The sequence below is a fragment of the Amblyraja radiata genome, chromosome 10 (genome assembly GCF_010909765.2).
Source record: "Amblyraja radiata isolate CabotCenter1 chromosome 10, sAmbRad1.1.pri, whole genome shotgun sequence".
In the NCBI taxonomy this organism is placed as follows: Eukaryota; Metazoa; Chordata; class Chondrichthyes; order Rajiformes; family Rajidae; genus Amblyraja; species Amblyraja radiata.
The window spans coordinates 1,720,814-1,740,132 of NC_045965.1; the positions used below are offsets into that span (position 1 = coordinate 1,720,814).

At 44.0% G+C, this 19,319-nt stretch overlaps 1 protein-coding gene across 1 annotated transcript in view; it reads right to left on the reverse strand.

The window, feature by feature from the left end:
• The window catches only part of LOC116977439 (LIM/homeobox protein Lhx4-like), a 90,977-nt gene extending 74,580 nt beyond the window's left edge, over positions 1 to 16,397 (reverse strand). The window contains exons 1-2 of the mRNA XM_033027872.1: positions 16,262 to 16,397; positions 13,496 to 13,667 (exon numbers count right to left, since the gene is read on the reverse strand). Coding sequence (XP_032883763.1) covers positions 13,496 to 13,667; positions 16,262 to 16,337 — 248 coding nt within the window. The 5' untranslated portion in view covers positions 16,338 to 16,397. The remainder of the gene's footprint in view (positions 1 to 13,495; positions 13,668 to 16,261) is intronic.
• Between the last annotated feature and the right edge of the window lie 2,922 nt (positions 16,398 to 19,319).

Sequence of the window (19,319 nt, forward strand, 5' to 3'; positions counted from 1 at the left end):
TCAGTCCTAAATGTTCTACCCCTTATCCTTAATCTGTGACCCCTGGTTCTGGACTCCCCCAACATCGGGAACATTTTCCCTGCATCTAGCCTGTCCAATCATATAACCATATAACCATATAACAATTACAGCACGGAAACAGGCCATCTCGGCCCTACAAGTCCGTGCCGAACAACTATTTTCCCCTAGTCCCATCTACCTGCACTCAGCCCATAACCCTCCATTCCTTTCCCATCCATATACCTATCCAATTTATTTTTAAATGATAAAATCGAACCTGCCTCCACCACTTCCACTGGAAGCTCATTCCACACCGCCACCCCTCATGTTACCCCTAAACTTCTGTCCCTTAATTCTGAAGTCATGTCATCTTGTTTGAATCTTCCCTACTCTCAATGGGAAAAGCTTGTCCACGTCAACTCTGTCTATCCCTCTCATCATTTTAAAGACCTCTATCAAGTCCCCCCTTAACCTTCTGCGCTCCAGAGAATAAAGACCTAACTTATTCAACCTTTCTCTGTAACTTAGTTGCTGAAACTCAGGCAACATTCTAGTAAATCTCCTCTGTACTCTCTCTGTTTTGTTGACATCCTTCCTATAATTGGGCGACCAAAATTGTACACCATACTCCAGATTTGGTCTCACCAATGCCGTGTACAATTTTAACATTACATCCCAACTTCTATACTCAATGCTCTGATTTATAAAGGCTAGCATACCAAAAGCTTTCTTTACCACCCTATCTACATGAGATTCCACCTTCAGGGAACTATGCACAGTTATTCCTAGATCCCTCTGTTCAACTGCATTCCTCAATTCGCTACCATTTACCATGTACGTCCTATTTTGATTTGTCCTGCCAAGATGTAGCACCTCACACTTATCAGCATTAAACTCCATCTGCCATCTTTCAGCCCATTCTTCCAGATGGCCTAAATCTCTCTGTAGACTTTGGAAATCTACTTCATTATCCACAACACCACCTATCTTAGTATCATCTGCATACTTACTAATCCAATTTACCACACCATCATCCAGATCATTGATGTACATGACAAACAACAGTGGACCTAACACAGATCCCTGAGGCACACCACTAGTCTTAATTCCTTTAAGAATTTTATATGTCCCTATAAGAAACCCTCTCATCCTTCTAAATTCCAGTGATTACAAGCCCAGTCGACCCATTCTTTCATCACATGTCAGTACCGCCATCCCGGGAATTAACCTGGACCTCCCTGCTCCTAAACTAAAATCCTCTTGCACTGAAGGCCAACATGCCATTACCTTTCTTCACTGCCTGCTGTACCTGCATGCTTACTTTCAGTGACTAATGTACAGGCACACCCTGGTCTCCTTGCACCTCTCCATTTCCTAATCTGACACCATTCAGATAATAATCTGCCTTCCTGTTCTTGCCACCAAAGTGGATAACCTCACATTTATCCTCATTAAACTGCATCTGCCATGTATCTGCCCACTCACCCAACCTATCCAAGTCACCCTGCAGCCTCATAGCATCCTCATCGCAGCTCACACTGCCACCCAGCTTTGTGTCCTCCGCAAACTTGGAGATGTCACATTTAATTTCCTCATCTAAATTGTTAATATATATTGTAAATAACTGGGGTCCCAGCACCGAGGCTTGCGGCACCCCACTAGTCACTGCCTGCCATTCTGAAAAGGACCCGTTAATTCCTACTCTTTGTTTCCTGTCTGCCAACCCGTTCTCTATCCATGTCAGTACCCTTCCCCCAATACCATGTGCTCTAATTTTACACACTAACCTCTTGTGTGGGACCTTGTCAAAGGCTTTTTGAAAGTCCAGATACACCACATCCATTGGCTCTCCATTATCCATTCTACTTGTTACATCCTCAAAAAATTCCGGAAGATTAATCAAGCATGATTTCCCCTTCATAAATCCATGCTGACTTTGACCGATCCCGTCACTGCTTTCCAAAAACGCTGCTATAACATCTTTAATAATCGACTCCAGCATCTTCCCCACTACCGATGTAAGGCCAACTGGTCTATAATTCCCAGTTTTCTCTCTCCCTTCTTTCTTAAAAAGTAGGGCTACATTGGCTACCTCCAGTCCACAGGAACTGATCCAGAGTTGAGAGAACATTGGAAAATGATCACCAATGCATCCACAATTTCTAAGGCCACCTCCTTGAGTACTCTGGGATGCAGACCATCTGGCCCTGGGGATTTAGCCACCTTCATTCCCAACAGTTTACCTAACACCATTTCCTGACTAATGTGGATTCCCTTCAGTTCCTCCCTCCCACTAGTTCCTCGGACTATGTTTCTATGTGTCTATGTTTCTATGACCCCTAGTATTTCTGGGAGCTTGTTTGTGTCTTCCTTAGTGAAGCCAGAACCAAAGTACTAATTTAACTGTTCTGCCATTTCTTTGTTTCCCTTTATAAATTCACCTGTCTCTGATTGTAAGGGACCTACATTTGTCTTCACTAATCTTTTCCTTTTTACATATCTAAAGAAGCTTTTACAGTCAGTTTTTATATTTCCCACAAGATTTCTTTCATGCTCTTCCCCCCCCCCCCCTCTTAATTAACCCCCTTGTCCTCCTCTGTTGAGTTCTAAATTTCTCCCAGTCTGCTGCTTCCTCTGGCCAATGTATATGCCTTTTCCTTGGATTTAACACAATCCTTGATTTCCCTCGTCAGCCACGGTTGAGTCGCCTTCCCTGTTTTATTTTTTTGCCAGACAGGGATGAACAATTTTTGGAAATAATCCATGCGGTCTTCAAATCTTTGCCATTGCATCTCCACCATCAACCCTTTAAGTATAATTTGCCAGTCTATCCTATATTCCCGCCTCATACCTTCAAAGTCTCCTTTCTTTAGGTTCAGGACCCTAGTCTCTGAATTAACCGTGTCACTCTCCATCCTAATGCAGAATTCCACCATATTATGTAGGTATGTTACAAAACTTACCTTCAACGGCGCTGCAATTCTGCCACTGGCCGTGTGCGCGATTTTGGCGCGTTTGAGGGGGGGCGGGGTTAAAAAGGGTTTTTTTCCCGACCTGGTCCTGAATTATATTTTGTTGGAGTGCAAGATGTTGCTAAAGAAGCGTTCCTACGGCCGTTCTGTGTGTTTTTTAAAAAAAATCACCCAACAAGTTAATCGTTGGAATGATTTTAAAATCAGCTTCTGAAGCCGTCAATGCCGACAATGGGGACGGATTTTATGGAGGACCAGGTAAAAGAAAGTAGTTTATTTTTATGTATAAAAGTGTTTCTTAAGATGTATTTAATTCACATTTTAAGTTTGCGAAACGGTGATTTTCCCCCCCGAAGAACCGGTAGTGTATTTGCTGCTGATATGGGGGTAAAAATTCACCGTACCCTGAACGTTCCAAATGGTCTCGTTCCAGAAAATCCCACTCGCAAGCTGATTTAAATGGCCATTAATTTACTGGTATTAAACATTAAATTCCTTCCATTTGAGATTTAAAAATTATGTTATATTCTGAATTCTTGTGTGAATGTTATTTGGACACTTAGGCTATTTAAAAATGTTAATCTATTCTTAAGAAATGGATAGATGTTTAGATCTAGTAATTGAATTTTGAAATTAGCTACAATTAGGTAGGTAACTAACTAATGATATGCTTTAATTTCAAGTCATCTAAGTAAGATTGTTTCATATTTGTTTCAGAATGCTTCAATCTATAATAACTGAAAATTTCTTTCAGTTCTCTTAAATTTTAAGAAAGTTATCGGCTTTTAAATGTCCTCGATCACAGCTTTTGTGTTAAGTCAATGAAAAAGCAATAGGGAACAAGATGCTAATTTCCGAGTATGAAAATGGCCATAACTTTTTTAATACTGAAGATATGAAAGTGAATTAGGTGTCAAATTAAACTTTTTTTTATGCTTTATCTGATGGGATAAATTACAGACTTGATTTTTAAAATCTCAAAGTATTGTAACATTGCTATATTATGCTCACTGTTGCCCAAGGGGCTTTGCACAACAAGATCACTAACTAATCCTTCCTCATTACACAATACCCAGTCTAAGATGGCCTGTCCTTTAGTCTGTTCTTCTATAGACAATAGACAATAGGTGTAGGAGTAGGCTACTTGGCCCTTCGAGTGAGCACCGCCATTCAATGTGATCATGGCTGATCATCCCCAATCAGTACCCCGTTCCTGCCTTCTCCCCATATCCCCTGAGTCGGCTATCTAGCTCTCTCTTGAACGTATCCAGAGAGCCAGCCTCACCGCCCTCTGAGGCAGAGAATTCCATAGACTCACAACTCTCAGTGAGAAAAAGTGTTTCCTCGTCTGAGTTCTAAATGGCTTACTCCTTATTCTTAAACTGTGGCCCCTGGTTCTGGGCTCCCCAACATCGGGAACATGTTTCCTGCCTCTAGCGTGTCCAAACCCTTAACAATCTTATATGTTTCAATAAGATATCCTCTCATCCTTCTAAACTCCAGAGTGTACAAGCCCAGCCGCTCCATTCTCTCAGCATATGACAGTCCCGCTATCCCGGGAATTAACCTTGTAAACCTGGATAGTTATATGGATGGGAAAGGAATGGAGGGTTATGGTCTGAGCGCAGGTATATGGGACTAGGGGAGACTATGTGTTCGGCACGGACTAGAGGGGTCGAGATGGCCTGTTTCCGTGCTGTAATTGTTATATGGTTATATGGTTACGTTGCACTCCCTCAATGGCAAGAATTAAGAATCTACATATTGGTTTAAAAAACCATCCCGTATACATTCCAGGAAACCCTCCTCCTTAGCACTGCTACCAATTTGGTTGGCCCAATCTATATGTACTGTAGATTAAAGTCACCCTTGATACACACATTCTGCACACATCCCTAATTTCCTGCTTGATGCTATCCCTGACCTCCCTACTGCTGTTTGGTGGTCTGTATACAAATCTAACAAGCGTATTCTGCTCTTGGCTATTTTGCAGTTCTACCCACACAGATTCTACAGCATCCAAGCTGATGTCTCTCCTTGCATTAATCTCCTCTTTAACCAGCAATGAGACCCCACCTCCTCATCCTTTCTATCTATCCTTCCTGAATATTGAATATCCCTGCATGTTTAGCTCCCAGCCTTGGTCACCCTGGAGCCCTGCCTCCGTGATTCCAACTATATCATATTCCTTAACTCATTACACAATTCAATTGCACATTCAATTCATCCACCTTATTACGAATGCTCCTTGCATTAAGGCACAACGCTTTCAAGTTTGTTACTCTTTTCTCCCTTCTACCTTTTGCTTCTGTCCTCCTTTTATGTCCCCCTGTCTCCTTGCATTGGTTCCCATCCCCCTGCCCTGTTAGTTTAAACGTGACCTTTCCTACACTTCCTGTCAACTGCACGCATACGCTTCCATATTGTTCAAAAGGGAACTGCAGATGCTGGAATATCGAAGGTACACAAAATTGCTGGGGAAACTCAGCGGGTGCAGCAGCATCTATGGAGCGAAGGAAATAGGCAGCGTTTCGGGCCGAAACCCTTCTTCAGACTCTTCTTCAGTCTGAAGAAGGGTTTCGGCCCGAAACGTCGCCTATTTCCTTCGCTCCATAGATGCTGCTGCACCCGCTGAGTTTCCCCAGCAATTTTGTGTACCTACGCTTCCATATTGTTGCCCCCCACCCCCCCACTGTTTAATTTAATCCCACCCGTGTAGCCAGAATGTCGGCCCCCTTCCAATTAAGGTGTAACCCGCCCCTCTTGTACAGGTCACCCCTACCCCAGAAGAGATTCCAGTGATCTAGAAATCTAAATCCCTGCACCAACTCCTCACCACACATTCAGATCCCCTATCTCCCACCCTCACTAGCACGAGGTACTGGATGCAAACTGTCCATCTGTACGGAGTTTGCACGCTCTCCCTGTGACCGCGTGGGTTTCCTCCGGGTGCTCCGGTTTCCTCCCACATCCCAAAGACATGAGGTTAATTGGCTTCTGTAAATTGCGAAATTGTGTGGGAAGTGGGTGGCAAAGCATGATAAACATAGACTAGTGAGTGTGACCAATGACGGAATGGCCTGTTTCATGCTGTATTAGTCATAGTTCGCTGGTGTGAAACCAATCAATAGAGTTTATTGTCACGTGTACCGAGGTACAGTGAAAAGCTTTTTGTTGCGTGCTAACCAGTCAGCAGGAAGACAATACATGATTACAATCGAGCCATCGAGTGTATAGATACATAATAAGGGAATAACGTTTAGTGCAAGGTAAAGTCCGATGGTCCGAGAGTCACCAATGGGGTAGATGGTAGTTCAGGACTGCTCTCTGGTTGTGGTAGGATGATTCAGTTGCCTGATAACAGCTGGGAAGAAACTGTCCCTGAATCTGGAGGTGTGCGTTTTCACACTTCTGTACCGTTTACCTGATGGGAGAGGGGAGAAGAGGTGCGACTCGTCCTTGATTATGCTGCTGGCCTTGCCGATAAACAGTTGAATAGCGCGGACTGTGAGAATTTTAGAGGAGGTGAAGTTTAAGGAAAGGCTGCGGTGCAAACGCATAGGGTTTAAAAAGCGAGTGTTTGAAACAAAAAGATCAACAAAATGCATCCGAATTCGCTCCCCGGTTGCATCGCAATTTGCGGCTATTTATACATAGGTCCCTAAAGCTGTGGAACTGCGTGTAGGAAGGAACTGCAGATGCTGGTTTACACCGAAGATAGACACAAAATGCTGGAGTAACTCAGCGTGACAGACAGCATCCCTGGAGAGAAGGAATGGGTGGCGTTTCGGGTCGCGACCCTTCAGCTGAAGAACTAGCTAGACAGAAAGTAACAACCCCCAACCTTGTGATGAGTACATGCGTGTACATGCGCCCATGATTTCCAAAGTGCCTTAATGTAAATGCAATATGAGTATATAATGTTGAAGAATGAACTGCAGATGCTGGAAAAATCGAAAGTAGACAAAAATTGCTGGAGAAACTCAGCGGGTGAGGCAGCATCTATGGGGAAAAGGAGTAGGCGAGGTTTCGGGTCGAGACCTTTCTTCAGACTGCAGAAGGTTGTGCGTTCACCAGTTCCTCAGTTCTGCTGGACTCTCCGATTGTTTTGCCAAGCATTGAGGTCCTCGATGCCTCGCCCGTCAATGCCTCACCAGAGGCGCCTGACTCACACCAACTGCGTTACACGAACGCTCTCGTCCAGATAGACATAGACCATAGAACAGTACAGCACAAGAACGGGCCCCTTTGGACCACAATATCGGTGTCTTGTAAGATGTCAACACCATCACTTATCTGCCTGCACATAACCCATATCCCTCCATTCCCTGCATATCCATGTGTCTATCCAAAAGTCTTTAAAAATGCCACTAACGTATTTGCCTCAACCACACACTCGCCGCAAGTACAAAACTTACCCCGCTCATCTTTCAACTTTGCTCCTCACACCTTAAAGTCATGCCCTCTGGTATTTGATTTTGTTTTCCATCCTGGGAAAAACGACTCTGACTGTCTACCCTATTTATGCCTCTCCTGCTTTTAACATAACACATATGAGAGGCATAGATAGAGTGGGCAGTCAGAATTCCCACTGCGGCGCTCGGAGATTTGCTTCCACAAGGCTTGTTTCAAATCCAAATGCCGCTGCATTCTTCATTGTGATTTTTAAATGTGTTGTCGGTACCAGCTTTTTTTAATTTTCTCTGAGATGATTCAATGGGGAGCAGACGAGATGTGTAGGAAGCAACTGCAGATGCTGGTTTAAACAGAATAGAGGCACAAAAATCTGGAGCAACTCAGCGGGACAGGCAGCATCTCTAGAGATAAGGAATGGAAGGGTCTCGACCGGTAACGCCACCCATTCCTTCTCTCCAGAGATGCTGCCTCACCCGCTGAGTTACTATAGCGTGTTGTGTATATCTTCTTTTATATATAGAACATATATAAATGTGTGTAAATGTGCGTAAATTATAATATATAATACAATATAAATATTTATATGTGAACCTTTTATATATAACACGTACACACATTTATATATAAGGTTTATATATACATATTATGCTCCAAAGACGCTGCCTTTCTCTGTCTGTCTCTCCCTCTATATATATACATATAAATATATATATATATATATATATATATATATATATATATATGTATAGAGAGAGAGAGAGAGAGAGATACCTAAATAATATATATAAGATACATATATAAATATATATATATGTGTGTCTTAAGAAGGGTCTCACGCGAAGCGTCACCCATTCCTTCTCTCCAGAGATGCTGCCTGTCCCATTGAGTTACTCCGGCACTTTGTGTCTACCGTTAATATATATATAAAATATATATAAATATGTATATCTTAATACAATTTATATTGTATTATAAATGTATAATATGTGCTATTTATAACATAACATTTTATATATAACCCATATATGTATATAGATTATATTATACACTAAATGATATGATATGATATTGTAATATATCATGCCTGGGTTTCAGCAACTAAGTTACAGAGAAAGTTTGAACAAGTTAGGGCTTTATTCTTTGGAGTGCAGAAGGTTAAGGGGGGACTTGATAGAGGTCTTTAAAATGATGAGAGGGATAGACAGAGTTGACGTGGATAAGCTTTTCCCACTGAGAGTAGGGAAGATTCAAACAAGGGGACATGACTTGAGAATTAAGGGACAGAGGTTTAGGGGTAACATGAGGGGGAACTTCTTTACTCAGAGAGTGGTGGCTGTGTGGAATGAGCTTCCAGTGAAGGTGGTGGAGACAGGTTCGTTTTTATCATTTAAAAATAAATTGGATAGTTATATGGACGGGAAAGGAATGGAGGGTTATGGTCTGAGCGCAGGTATATGGGACTAGGGGAGAATACGTGTTCGGCACGGACTAGAAGGGTCGAGATGGCCTGTTTCCCTGCTGTAATTGTTATATGGTTATATGGTTATATCATATAATATATGTAATATATAATTTGCAGTTTTATCGAGATCTTTTTTAATCCAAAATATATTAGAAGAAATTCCGCAGATTTGACCACGAACATGCCTTATAAATTCGTTTTCCTTCATATTTTGTTCGAGATACAAGCATTACATTTTAGGATTGTGCTAATCTAAATGTAACTAGAAGTTGGTATGGTTGGGTGCTTTAGTTGAGAGATGACGGGGGAATGCTACGAGCTCAATGCGGAACGAACGGCAACATTCATGTTTTCTCTGGTAAAACAGCTGCAAACGATGCACTTAAGATTTGAAATAAAAATTCTGTAATAACTTCTTCAAAATGCAATGGGCGATTACGGGTTGCAAAGCGGTTGGACAAGAGGCTTTGAGTTGGTGTTGACTCTAATGAAACGTATCAGGTACCTAAACCCGCGCTCAGAAACCCAACCACCTGGTGTAAGATTCAGCCGTTAAAGTCAATCATAACTCAAACTCAGATAATTTAATGCTAAATAAAGATCTGGCACTTCATCCATTTAAAGTTGTGTGCAATTTGACGTCTCTGAAGTTAAATTACAGCATAGTTAATAAAACCATTAAAATAACCATTGCCAGGCACCCAAGATTAGCAATAACTTACTAAATTTAATAAGCATTCCGATTAAAAATTCCGTCCGAGTTAAATACTATAATACAATATTCCGAATTAAATATGTATTTGGTACATAGCGGTTAATGGTGAACTAACGATGAGAATCCAACCCCATTTAACAGGCCGGTCGCGGCTGTGTGAAAACTGCAATATCTACATAACGAGTTAAACAAAGATCTAACTATATTCCGACTGCTCTTTCGTTCGGTTTAAATTGCGCTCAACCTCAATCCGATGTCGGCTACGATTTAATCTTGGTTGAGTGTGAACAGATGTTGTATCGCGAGGTGATTAAAGTCCCCGTGTTTCGGTGTAATGCGCTGGGAACTCGGGCAGACGTTAATCCACGCTATTTGGGTCAGCAACATGTAACAGGATAGAAAGAGGGAGAGAGAGAGAGGGCCAAACATGTACAGCCCAAGGGCAGGTTGCCCAACTTGAATTGTAAGGACAAATTCCACCGACGGCACTAAATTCATAAATGGTTATTTATATTAAGTATAAAAGCTAGGAAAACAAAACAAAACGAATATAGGGGTGAAGCAGTAAAATCAACGCTCTTAAGTATTCTACTGACCAATTTTCGTTCATTTTTGCTGGGTATTCGATGCCGCAATCGCTTTCTGATATTAACATTGACTACCGTCTATCCTCCCTCCATCTCTCTCTCTCTCTCTCCCCCCCCCCCCCTCTCTCTCTCTCACACACACACACACACACACACACACACACAATGTGCCAGCTGTCAAATTCCAAGCCTGCAAACACACACTGCCTTCTCATTGTATAAGCAAGACCGCCTTGCTACCGTTGTACGGTCAACAGCAATTGAAAACAGAAAGCCATCCCACTTCACGACACCGATACCATCTATTGCTTTCAGCACAGAACGCCAAGTGCTGGAGGAACGCGACGGGTCAGGCAGCATCTGTGGAGGGATGGACATGCGGCGTTTCGTGCCGAGACACTTCTTCAAAAAGGGGGAGAGAGAGATTGGGAAGAAGGGTGCCGGCCTAACACGTCGTCTGTCCATTCCCTCCACAGTTGCTTGAGTTCCCCCGGCACTTTGTACAAGATTATATCTGTCGTTGTTTTCTGTCTTCATAATTGCTTCTGTGTGTGTGTGCTGATATATGTGTGTGTGTGTGTGTGTGTGTGTGTGTGTGTGTGTGTGTGTGTGTGTGTGTGCTGATATATATATGTGTGTGTGTGTGTCTGTATTTGTCTGTGCGTGTGTGTCTTTGTGTATGTATACACGTGTGTGTGTGCATCTGTGTGTGTATGTTAATGTGTGAATGTTTTATGTGTGTTAAAATGTGTGTTTGTGTGTTTTATGTGTGTATATGTGTGTGTGTGTACGTTTATGTGTGAATGTATGTGTCTTTATCAGTGCGTGTGCGTGCGGATGTGTGCGTTTATGCGTGAATATATGTGTGTGCGTTAGTATATATTTGTGGATATATATGTGTGTGTGTGTATGTGTGTTTGCGTTAGTATATATTTGTGAATATGTGTGTGTGTGTGTGTGTGTGTGTGTGTGTGTGTGTGTGTGTTTACAACACGTTGGTCGTTTGCACCCTTATCAGAAACATTCCTGTTTGCTCCCGTGCACCAAATAACTTCAGTCAAAGCTGCAACCTTGACGGGGAGGCTGCGATCATCTTTTCTCAAACCCTTTCCCCCGCTCGTGGCGCTTTCACACTGATCATAAAGACTGCAGGACTGTGACTGGGCCACAAGATTTGTTCTACATGAAGTTAATTGTGCCGCAGACCGAAGAATACCTGCCCGCTGGCCCAACTGCGACCTTTAATGAATAAAGATCAGGGGAAATTGAAACACGGGCGAGAGATCTCAGATCTCACCAACAAATAGTATCAAACGAGCGGGTAATCGCATTAAATTCTGGGCATTGACAGCGCTCATAATACAATCCTCATAATATTTGTCGAATGGGCCCTCTGATATTAATATAAAGCATCTAATAACCTTTAATGGTGGATCAAATAGAATATGCCCTCTAGAAGTTCCCGATATTCCCCTTCTGCCCCAGTACAAAGTGACTATGTCCTAGACAAGTCTCGTCCATTGAGTGAGTGACTCGCAAATCTTGCTTTTGCCACGCAGAAAAAAAAGGGTTCTCTTTTCCTTTCGTTGTGACAGGTCACATTCCGCCCCCTTTGTTGTGGGTTTGTTTAAGTAATCCCGCCCCTCCTTAATCTAACACCATTCTTAACACCATCTTTTTGTCTCTAGGTTTTCCAGATGAACGAATTTGTAGGGGGCCCGCAGAGCGAACATGGTGACAAGAGGCTCTGCAAACTACTGTGGACTGCGCGGGTGACAACTGATATACCGCTCATCTCACCCGTACGTGAAACGTGGTCATTCACTATCGATGCATAAGATTGAACATCCATTTGGTAATTAAATAAAAAAGATTCGGGTGATGATTCAAATCTGGAATATTAGTTTCCCAACATCTCTGGAGAAAAGGAATAGGCGACGTTTCGGGTTTGAACCCTATTTCGGACTGAAGAGTTCCTACCCGAACATTTACCCACTCCTTCTCTCCAGAGATGCTGCCTGGCCTGCTGAGTGACTCCAACATTTTGTGTTTATCTTTGGCATCATCCAGCCTCTGCAGTTCCTTCCTCCACAGTAGTTCCCTAATTTGACAAGGAAGCCGAAGAGCCGAAGCCCTGACTATTCCTCTTTTCCCCATACGCTGCCTGACCTACTGAATTCACCCCGTATGTCCTATTTGGTAATACAATTATTAATACTTGTTTTACAATTCCACTAATACGGGAGGAAGGCCGTATGAAACAATGAGTTTGGGACCGAAGTGGGAACTTATTTGAAACAAGGTTTGGTGCGTGCGACTGAAAGAAAAGGGATAGTGTCTAACTTCATGTAACCCTTGCATCTATCTCCTCGCTCTCTCTCCATCCCTCCCCCACCCAAGTCGTACCAGCTTCAAAGACGTCTTGCTGAGTCTCATTGTCTGTAACTCATTTTCACCTAGCGCAAAGCCTGTTTCCTTTATCATCGTTACTTTTTTGCATATCTTTCATCCATTTGTTCTATATCACCGTCTATATCTCTCGTCTCCCTTTCCCCTGACTCTCAGTCTGAAGAAGGGTCTCGACCCGAAACGTCACCTATTCCTTTTCTCCAGAGATGCTGTCTGACCCGCTGAGTTACTCCAGCTTTTTGCGTCTATCTTCCGTTTAAACCAGCATCTGATGTTCCTACGCAAAGGAAAGCCATCTTCGTTTGGGGATGGAAAATGGGAACAACCAAGGTGTCAGGAAGCAAAGACAACGGATTTCATGACAAAGTACCCCTGGGCATTTCTACAATAACAACTGTGCCCCAATGCAACAATGGTTCAGAACTGATCATTAAATAACCGTTGTGTAATTACTACCATACTGGTGTTTTTGTCTTAATCAATGATTACCTGCCGTCACTGAATTAATCCAGCATTTTGAGTCTTTTTTGTAAACTAGCATCTACAGTTCCTTGTGTCTATATGGTCTCCATACCCTCAATATGTATGTGTGTAGGAAGGAACTGCAGATGCGGGTTTAAACCGAAGATAGAGTCAAAAAGCTGGAGTAACTCTGCGGGTCAGGCAGCATCTCTGGAGAGAAGGAATCTGTGATGTTTCGGGTCTTCATTCAGACAGAGAGTCAGGGGAGAGGGAAACGAGAGATAGGAAAAGGTACAGGGGACAAATGAATGAAAGATATGCAAAAATACAGATCAGCGCCAGCAACAATGACCAAGGAAAGATATGGCTGTGGTATGTCGGGTTCCAAGTGACAACAATAAACCGAATTTTATTAAACCGCAACTCTAACCCCGCGCCATCACTAAGACCATTCGTGCCTTTGTGAACTCACTTGAAGAAGTCTTCCTTGCAGTAGACGTTGCCAGCTCTGGAGAAGCACTTGTCGGCCAGTTGTACTTGACAGTCGGCACATTTCAGGCACTTGCTGTGCCAAGACCGGTCCAACACCTTCAGGATGAACTTATCCAGGATGTGCTGGTCGCAGCCGGCACACAGTGGGATTTCTACAAAGCAGAGAGACAGAGAGAGAGAAGTCAACAAGCCGGCAGAGATACGGGAGACAACAAAAGCTGTAGATGCTAGGAATATTGAGCTGGACACGAAGTGCTGCTGTAATTCAGCGGGCCAGGCAGCATCTGTGGAGAGAATGAACAGGCGACGTTTCGGGTCAAGAATTAGAGTGTTTTATTGTCATATACCAATGACATTCTCAAGATAGACACAAAATGCTAAGCAGGACAGGCAGCATCTATGGAGAAAAGGAATAGGACGGAGAGGGTTTGACTTGATTGTATCTATGTATGGTCTATCTGAAAGGGACACTTAAATGCTGGAGTAACTCAGCAGGTCAGAGAGGGTCTCGACCCGAAACGTCACCTATTCTTTCTCCAGAGATGCTGGCTGACCCGCTGAGTTACTCCGGCTTTTGGTGTCCATCTTCGGTGTAAACCAGCAACCTTCCCAAACAATTAAATTCTTACTTCTTTTGTTGACCCTGTTTCAGGCAGAGACACAGGAGCGCTTGGACCTGGTACCGGAGAGAGGAGGGAATGGATAGAACAGAAAATGCAACGCACACAACTGTAAAGAGACCTCAGCGCAAAATGATAATTTAGTACATTTAGTAATTTAGTACCCTGTAGTAGATAGGCCGTAAAATACATAAATAATGCTAAATATTGTATCCGGAACCAATCAGATTTGTATTTAATTTACCCTGGTCCGATAATATTACATCTATTATGTTTAAGATATTTTTCTCGCCAGTGCGATTTTGCACTTTCTTCGTTTTTAGACCGCATTGTCTTTCAGCTGAAACGCGACAACTCTAAATTCGCAAAAACGATAAAGTATCAGCGGAAATCTACATAATAAGTGGGAGTTTTTTTATAATCTTGGCTTCTGATTTTTCGAAGGGCAGGGGAGAGCAACGAAGTAACTGAGTTCGACTTTGGCCTGAGAGCACCGTAATATCGAGACTGCATCGCGTAGATTGAAATACCTGGCGATTGCAATTTCCAATTGGACTACTTGTCATTACAAAGTGGGAACATATATAGTGCAGCATGCGATATAAAAAAAACATTTTAAAATATACCGCGAATGGCACATGAAGGTCGAGTAGCAGAACTGAGAGATAGAAAAAGAGAAATGAAAGATGATCGTAAACCTCGTTGTTTTGGGGTACAGTTGTCCAAAATCTGCAGGAAGATGAATATTGGAATTGGAATTGGAAATTATTTGACTGTCTTTTATCAATATACGTTATGTGTGAAGCGACCACAGTGAGACTTTGGAAGGACAGGCGTTAATAACAGCAGTGCGATTGAGATTTCAGAGTTGGTTCGCACCCTTTCACAATGGGGCCACGCAGAGATTACTCAAATTGGGGAGATGTCGGTGACTTTGAATGAATGATATCTTACATCTGATCTCTTCCTTGTTGTAGGGGCTGGACAGGTGCCGGCGAAAGTTGGCAGATAACTTAATGGAATTAAAAGTTCCCCAACCGGCTGGTCTCTTGCCTGGTCACAACTAGCCCTGCTGGGGGGATATTTCGCTCCAGACTTAGCCATTCTTCAAAGAAACCTGAGGAATCCTCATATTAGAGGAAAAGGAACCTTTCTGAGATAGATAGGCGTACTTCTTTCAGATGGGAAATGGATGATGGCATGCTAAAGCAAGAGAGAGGCTTGGGCGACACGGGATTAAATCTGACATAATCTGCAGATAAAGAGTCAGAAAGATTCACCCGGTGTTATTCAGTATTGGTATGTGACAGGGCCCGCGGCAGCGGCTTGTTACATGGTCCCGTAGCTTTCGTGTGCGGTGACTGGAGGTGTTGGGGTCACACACGACAACTATCTACACACACACACAACCTCCCGGTACGTGGACCTTTCATTCCCCGTTAAATCTCCAGCCCCCCGCCCGCCCGCCGGCTGCGTACACTTGCCTACCCGATGAGCGCGCCTGCAGCACAAATGACGATCTCTCCCTTGCGGCGTGGCCCGCCTGCACACTTGGCTCCGACTTGAGCGCACAGTGCGGCGAACGTATAGTCAGTCCAAGGGGTGCATCTCATCAACAAGCGCACCACCCTCTCCAGCGCCAACAACATCCTCGGCCCCCAACGCGAGAGCGCGGCCGGATAACTCAATAACAGGTGATTTATGGGGAGCGGAGACCACGGTTCAACACGCCATCCCACCCACCCACCCCGGCATTCCCAATGATAAAGTTGCGACCCCACGCCCTTTCCCTGCATAGCTCAGTAAAACAATTCCAGCCACTAATACAGCCAGCATACCTAATAATGTGGGCCTCTCCAACACTGCAGATCACAAATGCGTCCTAATTGCTTGCCTTGCCCGGCGTTTCCCCCCCACGTCTGTTACTCTGCTTCTACAAGCATCTCATTGCCACTTCTTCACCCCCTCCCCTCTCTCTGCTCCCACCAAATCCATGCACTTTGGCCCAATTCATTCACTCGATTCATTCTGGGATGTATGGACAGGTTTAGGGGATGGAGGGGGGGGGGGGGGGGGAGAGAGGGAGGGAAAAATAAATAAAGCATCCTCGTTCGAACGGTGCTTACGTTGTACTGTGACTCCCAAGAGCTGTGAAACTCCTTTGCCGGGACCCTCTGAGATGTTGGTGGCACTTTGCATCATATTCGATCCGAAATCCGCCCCTCCCCCAACGGCGAGCAAGGGAGAGAGAGAGATAGAGCGAGGGGGGTGGGGGTGGTCGAGAATACACGGAGCGAAAGAAATAGACACTGTATCACTCCGGTCCGCCTTGCACGCCGAGCAGTGCAGATGTTAATAGATGTATCCACCGCCTGGGTGCTGGTGCGGGATTCCCCTTCTCACTGACACATCCACAGATCGCTATCATAGACTCAGTCCCAATCACTTCATGACATCATCGACTGCCACTTGCCAATCCGGAGCCGTGGGTGCTTCCTCCGGGGGCAGGACTTCGCCATAAGAGGAGATAATTGCCCTTTGATGGGGCGGGCTCTTCATAAATTGGACCTTCATTATAATCAATGCACCACCTCGGGTACCATCTCACTCAGTGCAACTAATTAAAGAGGCAGCACACTTATACACAATTCCATACATAGGCACACAGTGCTGGAGTAACTCAGCGGGACAGGCAACATCTCTGGAGAGAAGGAATGGGTGACGTTTCGGGTCGAGACCCATCTTCAGACCTGAAACATCACCCATTCAAGTCAAGTCAAGTTTATTCGTCACATACACATACGAGATGTGCAGTGAAATGAAAAGTGGCAATGCCTTATCTCCAGAGATGCTGCCTGTCCCGCTGGGTTACTCCAGCATTTTGTGTCTATCTTTGGTTTAAACCAACCATCTGCAGTTCCTTCCTAGCCACACATTCCACTCCAGATTTGGGGCTTCTGGTTGACATTGAAGATTTGTGTCTTTCTGATCAGTTTGGCAATCTATTCCCTGGCAATAAACACACAATGCAGGAGGAACTCAGCGGGACAGGCAGCATCTCTGGAGAGAAGGAACAGGTGATGTTTCGGGTGGAGACCCTTCTTCAGACTGAGAGGGAAACATTTCGGTATGCATTGGACCCACAGCACGCTGGCCACATATTCATTTCACCCCTGCCATCGGGAAGAAGGTACAGGAGCCTGAAAACTGTAATGTCCAGGTTCAGGAACAGCTTCTTCCCTACAGCCATTAAACAACCTCATCTAAGCTCTGAACTACAATAGACGATTCTTGTTCTTATTGTTCTTGTTGTGTGTTTGTTTGTTTGTTATGTGTATGTTTGCGTGTGTGTGTGTTAACACACACTGAACTTTTTTTCTCATTTATCATATTCTTCACAGTGTACTATGTTCACATATTCTGTTGTGCTGTTGCAAGTAAGAATTTCATTGTTCTATCTGGGACACATAACAATAAAACACTCTTGACTCTCTTGATAAGATTTGTGTTCATCTGATCTGTTCGGACAGCAGGCAAAACACAGCTTCGCACTGTAGATAAACACAAAATGCTGGAGGAACTCAGCAGGTCAGGCAGCATCTCCGGAGAAAAAGAATAGGTGACATTTCGGATCGAGGTCCTTCTTCAGACTGAGAGTCAGGGGGAGAAGAAAACTAGAGGTATGAAAGGGAATGGGACAAATCAAAGCCGAGGAGCCCACATTGGTCCATTGTTGGTGAGGCCCTTCTTCAGACTGAGTGTCAGGGGGAGAAGAAAACTAGAGGTATGAAAAGGTATGGGACAAATCAGAGCCAAGGAGCCCACAATGGTCCATTGTTGGCTGCGGAGGAGGTGACAATGAAGAGACACGAACATTGAAACTAACACAGAGACACAAAAAGCTGGAGTAACCCAGCGGGTCAGGCAGCATCTCTGGAAAAAAGGTATAGGTGGCATTTTGGGTCGAGGTCCTTCTTCAGACTCGAACCAAAATGTCACCTATTCCTTTTCTTCAGAGATGCTGCCCGAACGGTTGAGTTACTCCATCATTTTGTGCCTACCTTCCATGTAAACCAGCATCTGCAGTTGCTTCCTACACAGTGAAACTAGCGGGATGACTAGGGTGTGGGTGGGGGTGGGACAGAGAGAGAAGGGGTTACGAAGTTAGAGAAATCAAAATTCATATCACAGGGGTGTAAGCTGCCCAATTGTTCCTCCAATTTGCATATGGCCTCACTGACAGTGGAGGAGGCCCAGGACAGAAAGGTCAGTGTGGGAATGGGAGGGGAGTTAAAGCATTTGGCAACCAGGAGATCAGTTTACAATGAGATTTACATTGGTGGTCCTCACATAAAAAAAGTCAACAGATCCACTCCCTCGTTGGTAATTTTCCAAGGTGTAGAATTAAGTTTTATATTCTAAGTTCTATCAGTCGTTTCTAAAACCACTTTTTCTGGTTTAAGATGAATTACTAGACTGATAGTAAACACCAGCCTGTGACTTAAGAAGGCAGCAACACTCTGGCCATGTCTGTGACACTAAGATGCAAGGATATGCAGATGCCGGTTTACAAAAAGAAAAAAAGACACAAAGTGCTGGAGTAACTCTGCGGGGTCAGGCGGCTTCTCTGGAGAACATGTAGGTGACATTCCATGAACTCGTCTGAAGAAGGGTCCTGACCCAAAACATCACCTATCCATGTTCTCCAAAGATGCTGCCTGATCCGCTGAGTTACTCCAGCACTCTGTGAAACGTCACCTATCCATGTTCTCCAGAGATGCTGCCTGACCCGCTGAGTTACTCCAGTACTTTGTGTCTTTAAAAAAAATCTATGACACTGTCCTATTTCCATGTGCTTATACCTCAGTGGTTTCTCCCAAAGCTCTAAGTTGGATTAAACCACATGGAGGATGTCAGCAGGCCAGGCAGCGTAAGTGAAGGGAATGGACATTCAACGTTTCGGGTGGGGGCCCTTCTTCAGACTGATAAGCGGAGGGAAGAAAGCTGGAAAAGAGAGGTGAAAGCGGGACAAAGTCTGGCAAGTGATAGGTGGATAAAGGTGAGGTGGGATTTGAATGGCAGATGGGTGGAGTAAGTGACACAGACAAGGGGTAAAAAAGGAGGTAAAGGATTTCAGATAATGAGAGGTTTGACATCAGCGAAACCAAGTTTACACTTGGCAAC